At 40.0% G+C, this 8,970-nt stretch overlaps 1 protein-coding gene across 1 annotated transcript; it reads right to left on the bottom strand.

The window, feature by feature from the left end:
- Positions 1-2,144: 2,144 nt before the first annotated feature.
- Positions 2,145-8,435, bottom strand: LOC117421146 (tubulin alpha-8 chain-like). Its single transcript, XM_034035139.3, has 4 exons — positions 8,315-8,435; positions 7,834-8,056; positions 3,583-3,731; positions 2,145-3,232 (listed from the first exon to the last, which is right to left on the bottom strand). Exons 1-4 carry the CDS (start codon positions 8,315-8,317, stop codon positions 2,252-2,254), a joined length of 1,356 nt encoding a protein of 451 aa, XP_033891030.2. The 5' UTR covers positions 8,318-8,435; the 3' UTR covers positions 2,145-2,251.
- Positions 8,436-8,970: the final 535 nt, after the last annotated feature.

The following is an 8,970-nucleotide window of genomic DNA, read 5'->3' as shown; positions in this document are numbered from 1 at the left end:
AATCTACATATTTTTCAAAATTATTTAAAAATAAAAAAAAAACTGAAAAGTCTTGATTGCATAAGTATTCACCCCCTTTGCTGCGACACCCCTAAATAAGCTCTGGTGCAACCAATTGCCTTCAGAAGTCACATAATTAGTTGAATGGAGTCCACCTGTGAGCAATTAAAGTGTCATATAATCTCAGATTAAATACACCTGTTTCTGGAAGGCCCCAGAGTTTGTTAGAGAGCATATCTAAACAAATAGCATCATGAAGACCAAGGAGCTATCAAAGGGACAAAGTTCTGGAGAAGCACCAATCAGGGTTGGGTTATAAAAAAAATATCCCAAACTTTGAACACCCCCTGGCGCACCGTTAAATCCATTATTAAAAAATGGAAAGAATATGGCACAACCGCGACTCTGCCTAGAGAAGGCCGTCCACCAAAACTCACTTCCCAGGTAAGGAGGGCATTAGTCAGAGAAGCAACCAAGAGACCAATGGTAACTGAAGGAGCTGGAGAGATCCACAGCTGAGATGGGAGAAACCGTCCATGGGACAACTATAACCCGGACGCTCCACAAAGCTGGGCTTTATGGAAGAGTGGCGAGAAGAAAGCCATTGCTGAAAAAAACCCATATCAAATCCTGTTTGGATTTTGCCAAAAGGCATGCGAGAGACACAGCAAACATGTGGAAAAAGGTTCTCTGGTCCGACGAGACCAAAATTGAACTTTTTGGCCTTAGCGCAAAACGCTATGTGTGGCACAAAGCCAACACTGCTCATCACCCTGAGAACACCATCCGCACCGTGACACATGGTGGTGACAGCATCATGTTATGGGGATGCTTTTCATCGGCAGGGACTGGGAAACTGGTCAGGATTGAGGGCAAGATGGATGGAGCCAAATACAGGGAAATGCTAGAGAAAAACCTGTTTCAGTCTGCAAGAGACCTGGGACTGGGGCGGAGGTTCACCTTCCAGCAGGACAATGACCCTAAACACACAGCCAAAGCTACACTGGAGTGGTTTAAAAACAAGAACCTGAATGTCTTAAAATAGTCCAGTCAAAGCCCAGACCTCAATCCGACTGAGAATCTGTGGCAAGACTTGAAAATTGCTGTTCACCAAGAAGAATGGGCAAAAATCGCAGGATCCAGATATACAAAGCTGGTAGAAACTTACCAAAAAAGACTCAAAAAGGTGCTTCTACCAAGTATTGACTCAGGAGGGTGAATACTTATGCAACCAACAAATGTCTGTTTAATTAACTTGTGTGACAACAAAAAATATTTTGCACCAAAGTGTTAAGTATGTTGTGCAAGTCAAATGGTAAAAATCCCAATTAAATCCAGGTTGTAACACTACAAAATGTGGAAAAGTCAAGGGGGTGAATACTTATGCAATCAAGACTTTTCTTTTATTTTTAAATAATTTTGAAAATTATGTAGATTATTTCCCCACTTTGACATTATGGACTATTTTGTGTAGATCAGTGACAAAAAAATCCCAATTAAATCCATTTTAATTCCAGGTTGTAACACTACAAAATGTGGAAAAGTCCAAGGGGGTGAATACTTATGCAAGGCACTGTATACAATATATATTGCAGTGCTCTTATTTTTCAAATTCTTGGCTACTGCTGTTCAGAACATGATCTGTGTTGATAAGCATAGGTTTTAACATACATTTTTTACTATAGTAAAGTTAGACTGTCTGAGTCACATAAATAAAAACTGCCCGCCCTGCATAAAACCAACCTGGGACTAGGGCAGAAATACGTGAATGGGAGAATTCATGTCCACTGAAAGGTTATGTTCCTGCTCAACATCAACAGCTTGTTTATCTGCAGAGATCTGTTCCACTTGCAAAAGGTACCCACCTCTTAGAATTCCAATGATCAGTTTTAACCCCCCCCCCCCCCCCCCCCCCCCCCAAGTACAAGCTTGGTAAGGTGGTGTGGGTTGCCCACCGCTGATTTGGATTGATGAATAGTGTGAAAAAGAAAGAAGTTACTCAGACCACACTTTGAAATACACTGGATTTAAAGAAAATCAAGTCTTTGGGGTTATTTGATTTGGAAAAATAAAATAAAAAAAATTGTAGGTCTAACAATTAAAGACTGTGGTGCCATTTTCTAATACAACAAACTACACAAAGCGCTTGTACAATGCACACATTTATTAAGAATACAAAAAAGTGATGTAGAGCTTTAAATCAGATTAGATGCTTAAATATTTGTTTACATCGTAATGGACTCTCAAGAGATTAATATTCATCCTCATCTTCTTCATCCAACCCATCTGCAGAGTCAGCTCCCACTTCTTCATAATCCTTTTCCAAGGCAGCCATATCTTCCCTGGCCTCTGAAAACTCCCCTTCCTCCATACCTTCCCCCACATACCAGTGAACAAAGGCCCTCTTCGCATACATCAGGTCAAACTTGTGGTCCAAGCGGCTCCAGGCCTCTGCAATAGCCGTGGTGTTGCTCAGCATGCACACGGCCCGCTGGACCTTCGCTAGGTCTCCTCCGGGAACCACAGTGGGTGGCTGGTAATTGATGCCCACCTTAAAGCCAGTGGGGCACCAGTCGACAAACTGGATTGAGCGCCGAGTTTTAATATTAGCAATGGCTGCATTCACATCCTTTGGTACCACATCCCCACGATACAGCAGACAGCAGGCCATGTACTTCCCACGCCTCGGATCACACTTTACCATCTGGTTGGAGGGCTCAAAGCAGGCATTTGTGATCTCTGGCACAGACAGTTGCTCATGATAGGCTTTCTCTGCAGATATGATGGGAGCATAGGTAACTAAAGGGAAATGGATTCTGGGATAGGGAACCAGGTTAGTCTGGAATTCTGTTAGGTCAACATTCATGGCCCCATCAAACCGTAGAGAGGCAGTAGTCGATGACACAATCTGAGCAATTAGGCGGTTTAGATTGGTGTAGGACGGACGCTCGACATCCAGGTTGCGGTTGCAGATATCAAATATGGCCTCGTTGTCTACCATGAAGGCACAGTCCGAATGCTCCAATGTGGTGTGGGTTGTCAGAATTGAGTTGTAGGGTTCCACCACCGCAGTGGAAACACGTGGAGCAGGGTAGACTGCAAACTCAAGCTTGGACTTCTTCCCGTAATCCACAGAGAGGCGTTCCATCAAGAGGGATGTGAATCCAGACCCAGTACCACCTCCAAAGCTATGGAAAACCAAGAATCCCTGAAGGCCAGTGCATTGGTCAGCCTGAAAACGTAACATTTCAAAAGGAAACAGATAATGGGGATTAGCCTTTCATGCATACATGGACTACTAGAATGAATTGATTAAAATACAATTTTTAAAAAAGTAGGGTATTTATGGTTTAAATCTGGCTTTTGTCTCTACCAATTCTGCAATCTGGTAATGCCCCATCCCACGTTTAGTGGCACTCCCAAAGTGTCTCAAGGCAGTAGATCAGTGATTTTTTTTTTTTTTTTTTATATATATATATATATATATATATATATATATATATATATAATCACACACTGGAGTTCATAAACCCTGCAAATATAGGATCTACATCAAGGCAGATAGGAGAAACAGCCACTTGCCAGTTTCCGAATTCTGTCCATTACAGGATCAATGGTCTCCTTCCCAATAGTGTAGTGGCCACGTGCATAGTTGTTGGCTGCATCCTCCTTCCCAGTGATCATCTGTTCTGGGTGGTAGAGCTGACGATACGCTCCATTCCTGACCTCATCTGGAAAGAGTAGTTTAGAGAACATTCCCTCAATAGCCACAAACAGTGAAAAACTTTGAAAGGAGGCAAAAATCAGTGGTATACCCAATAACAAAAAAATAAATAAAAAACCCTCAACAGGCAACACCTTACCCCCTCCAAATTTATACCAAACAGTGCTCAGGAGAAAAATTAATGTTTCCGGTCAGATAGGGTCAGGGTGTGAAAACTTAGAGCCCTGTGTATTACTTCCATTTTACTTATGAATATCGTAAATATTGTAAGCTTTGGACTTGCTTCTTGCATACAAAAAGCAGTCTTCTCATCAGCTTAAGTCTGACTAACTTGAGTCTTCCACTCCTTTCTCAAAATGCATGAGCAGCACACAAGCGTGCTACATTGAAAAAGGACCTATTCCCAACATAGGAGGCTTGTTGCAAAAGGAGCGATTCCATTTGAGAGAATATAAATATATATACAAAACTCAGATGGGAAAGAACTGCATAAGAGAGGTTTTGTTTATTGTAAATTGGATTGAAAACTTCTCTGAAAGAGACAAATCCATGCATCCTGGGGAGGGAATTTATTGGTGTAACACATTCCAACTATGTATTCAGAATTTTATGGGGGGCACGCGCGCCTTGGTTTATTTCACAGCAAACAATATTGCATTCCTGTAACTATATGCGAAACAGACTTGACATCGCCGCGATTTCTGCTAGGGTGTCCCCCATAATTTAAATTAAAAAAAAAAAAAAAAGGGGGGGGGGGGGGGGGGGGGGAAGAACTTTCAGTTGATACCTCATGCAATTAAAATAAAGTAACACATTTAGCTAAAAGTAAAAAAAAGTATTCAAGGCTGGAGAAAAAAAGTCTCACCCCTAACCTTTGACCCAATCAGGCAATAAAACATTTGCCTTGAATGACTCAGTGCACAGTTTGGTGTAAACTGGGTGTGGTAGGGTATTACAGCTAATATTTGTAGGGTTATTGGTCATGGAATGAACCCAGCAGTACAAGCATTGTATAGAGCAGGCAAAATGTCTGCAATTGCCAATATGAAATCTCATTAAAATATTGGTACGATAGCCACATTACCCCATTGCGTTACAGTAAAATTATAGCCAATTGTAATTCTAAGTCATTTCCATCAGACATATTCCAGGTGGCTGTATCAAGTCTACGAGTGTAGAAGATGAACACTTAAAGTATAAAAGGGTTAGGCATAGGTCGATTGCTGTCATTACCAAATAAGTCAATAGGGGGGGGGGGGGGGGGGGGAATAAAAAAAAAAAAAAAAAAAAAAAAATAAAGCTATCTGAAGACCTTGGGCAGAAAAATGTTATAAAACTGGGAGAAGGATACAAGGCTTCCAAGCATAAGAGTATTCAAATTTCAGATATTGTTTCTAGACTCATGGTACTGTCACAACACTCCCTCAGTCTGGAAGAAAGAAGGTTCTTTCACCAAGAACAAGTAGAATTGTGAGGAAGTTTAACAACCCAAGATGGACTGCCACAGATATTCAAATTGAATTGGCTACAAGTGGGACTGGGGTTTCCATTTCAACCATAGGTTGAGTATTGCATGATGAAGGTCTCAATGGTACCAAGGAAAAAGCCACTTAGAAAAATGTTACAAGGACAAAATTGCTTAGTTTGCAAAACGGCATTTGAATGATGGATTAAAGTTCTAATCAAAGGTTTGGTGAAGTGATGAAACTAAAAATCAAGCTATTTGGTCAGGCCAATAGTAGTTATGTTTGGAGAGAAAAAAAAAAACAAAAACAAAAAAAAAAAAACCACACTACACCTTACCTACGGTCAAGCATGGAGATGGCAATACCCTTCTACGGGGGCTGCTTTTTCTCTAATGTATGAGAAGGCTGTGCATAAGAAGTCCTCAGAATATGAATGACCATGACACGCTTGAGTGACTGACAAGCATATGCACTTATCGCCTAATTAGTGAGACAGTTGATTGGATACTGGATATGGAGCGATTTCAGCTGTTGAATTGCAAGCTTGAATAAAAGCAATAAAGAATCACAGAAACAATATGCCACGTCTGTCAAGCGAGCAGCACCTTCATGCAAATCTTCATGTTTGAGGCTGGACTATGGCAGCGTACTGTGGCTCACCGTCGTGGGTGCTCACAGCCAGCAATTTCAAATCTGGTGAGACAGTATAACCAGACACTCTGACAATGACAGATCACGAACTGGGAGAGCACTAGTCACAACACCTGCCCAAGGCCCGACATAACATTTTGCAGCATCTTCGTGACGTCAGTTGTTAATCAGCACAATAAAAAAAAAAACAAAAAAAAAAAAGTCACTGCATCTGCTCTAAAACACATTTTAAAAATCGATAGATATTACACACACCTCCCTCGCTATAACGCGGGTCTCAGGGGGCACACAATAGGAGCGTTTTAACTGAAGAGCATTATAAATGTGGGAGGGGACGGTGTTGGGGGCACCGTGGGAAACACACATCTGACTAAAACACAAAATAAAATAACTCCCTCTCTAATGCATGTATAGTGAACCAAAACATGTAACCAAACAGGGAACGAGCGCGCCCCAGGTTTGGCTGCCTGAGAGGGGCTGAAGCATCTCATTTACTGGAAAAAGCTGCAGCTCCTCTCACAGCAAAAAAAGTAAACATTAGGAAAGAATCATGCAATAGGCCTAATAATTTAGTTATAAAACAAATGCTGAATAACATGTCTGTTAAAGTGCCAGCGCAGCTTTTCTTCAGTTCAGATACTATATCAAAAAGGGAGACACAGAAACTGAAGTTAGTCCGAGAAGTTGTTTACCATTTGAACCAGTACTGTATTTACTGTAGACATATTGCATGAATCACTAGTATAGGGAATTGTGGGAAATGCTGTAGGAGAGTTATATCTGAGCTGCATTATAAAGAGAGACTTAAATTGCGAGGGAGCACTGCAGAAATATTAAGGCTGTCGATTAAATTGCAGTTAACACATTAAATCACACTCCTCATCCCTCTGCATACTGAAAATAATTTACGTACCACAGGACTGAATGAGTGTAGTCATCGTTTGAATAAAACTTTAGTTACAGAACCGCACCATGTAGCAAAGTACTCAAACTGAAAGACTTGCAATTTATTTATTTTTTTTTATTTATTTTTTTTTTTTTAAATCCAACAGTTTATTGGCTAGAAAGAGGGAATGTGTGTCTGTCAAAGTGGGTTCCAGTATCACAGAACTTAGTCTGCTGTACCACCTGAATGCTAAACAAGCTTTCCACTTCAATACCAGTAGTTTCTGCTACAGACAATGCAAACAAAACCTGTCAATTTCAAAAGAGTACTCCTAAATTCAACATTATTACTTCTAGTATTAATGCAATTGCTTTAGATGTGCAATGCCAGCCACCTAGTCACACATTCTGTACAGGTCAACTACACAATGTATACCGAGAAATTACCTGTACCGTGGGGTTTACCCAGCATGTTATGCTAAAACATGCCATCATACTATGAAGATTTCTACTGAATAAAAACTCTGCTGAGACAACTAAGAGAGTGTGCATTTTTCTACACAACTACACCTACTGTTGGATAGCTACAGAGTGCAGACCTGTTAACACTGCAGCTTTGTTTTATTTCAACAACATTTTTAAAGCAACATTTACAATTATGGAGAATATAAACTGTTTGTTTTGGCAATTAATAAAAATAAAATTTAGTTGCCTTGGATAAAAGCATCTGCTAAATAAACAAATCGAGTAAAGGAAACTGAATTGTAAATGCAATAAGGGGAGTAGTAAACCAACTCCATTGTGATTTAGCAGTTGGTTCAAACAAATTTAACAATACTAGATTATAAATACATCTAAAACCATTAAGAGAATCCAGAATGGGTTATTTTCTGGATGATAATGGCACCAGTAATAAAACAAAACTTAAATGAGTGATGCAGTAATTGTATCAATTAGGCCTAAATATGCAATTAAAACCAAGATAAACTGAACTTTTAAAATCACTTGACAACCCTAATTTTTAAAGATAGATAAGAGATAGAAAAATAGAAAGAAACACACACTTTCTCTTTAACCAAACCTGGCTGAAAAAATAAATCTCCTTACCTATGACTGTGGGCTCCAGGTCTACAAACACAGCTCTGGGTACATGCTTTCCTGATCCAGTCTCACTGAAGAAGGTCCCAAAGGAGGAGTCCACTATGGCAGGACTATTTGGATCAGAAATAGTTCCATCAGGCAGGATGCCATGTTCCAGGCAGTACAGCTCCCAGCAGCCATTGCCCATCTGGACTCCAGCTTGGCCAATATGGACAGAAATGCACTCCCTCTGGAGAAAAGCAGGGGTGGGGTGGGGGGTCAATGCAAGGTTAGTTATGACCGAGTGTAATATATGTAAACAATTAAAATGTGCTTTGCGGAGCGCATAGAACAAGAACTACCGCTTTCAAATTGTGACTTCAGTCTATTAACACCAAGATAGAGAAGTACGTCGACGAGCACATCACAATACAACGTTTTAATATTACAACATTCCAAATACAATACCACAAAGCGAAAACAAACCCACAACATATACACGCCTTACCATTTTCTTGTCGTTTGTTTTGAAACACTCTTAAGAAGTCCAGATGACATTCAACGATAATCTCGCGGTTTAAATAGTTGTTTCATGATGGAAATTAGCACACCTGAGTGAAATGATTAGTGGGGAAACATTTAAAGACACAGTTCCTGTTTTTCTTTGACAAAGGCTCACGTTTAAAGGCTACGGTATATTTTCTGAAATTAATAAATACATTTAAACTGCAAACTAGCAATATCTGTTAACATTGTTGTATGATTATTGTCTTCAATAGCGGGTTGTATTGTATTGTTTTTACAGTTGAGCAATTCGGTTAATCTACAAATACACTATCACTATAGATACAAAATAAATACACGATCTTACTGAGATTAAATAAACTACTGGAACAAGTATAACAGTTAAATACTTAAATAGACTTATATGCCATATTAAGGTGACCAGACGTCCCGTTTGGACGGGACAGTCCCACTTTTGGAACACTGGTCACAGTGTCCCCAGAACGCTCATTTCGTACAGTTTTTCCCTCACAGCATCGTCGCGTCGTTAACAGAATAATGTATTTTCATGCAGGCTATTGTGTTACTACCATATATGTACAATGCTGAAGTTAACTTCTTACTCGAATTCCAGCTTCTTATTCGCATCCCGCAAATGTA

This window comes from Acipenser ruthenus, chromosome 1 (assembly GCF_902713425.1).
Source record: "Acipenser ruthenus chromosome 1, fAciRut3.2 maternal haplotype, whole genome shotgun sequence".
NCBI classification, from domain to species: Eukaryota; Metazoa; Chordata; class Actinopteri; order Acipenseriformes; family Acipenseridae; genus Acipenser; species Acipenser ruthenus.
Note: the sequence above shows the minus strand (reverse complement) of the source record. Positions and strands in the feature narration are given on the sequence as shown.

What these genes read in the sequence shown, in the direction of transcription:
- LOC117421146 (XM_034035139.3), bottom strand. An exon ending in CCTGGAGCCCACAGTCATAG is followed by an intron (nt 3,732 to 7,833) that starts GTAAGGAGATTT and finishes TACTCTTTCCAG; the next exon opens with ATGAGGTCAGGAATGGAGCG. An exon ending in TGGACAGAATTCGGAAACTG is followed by an intron (nt 3,233 to 3,582) that starts GCAAGTGGCTGT and finishes TTACGTTTTCAG; the next exon opens with GCTGACCAATGCACTGGCCT.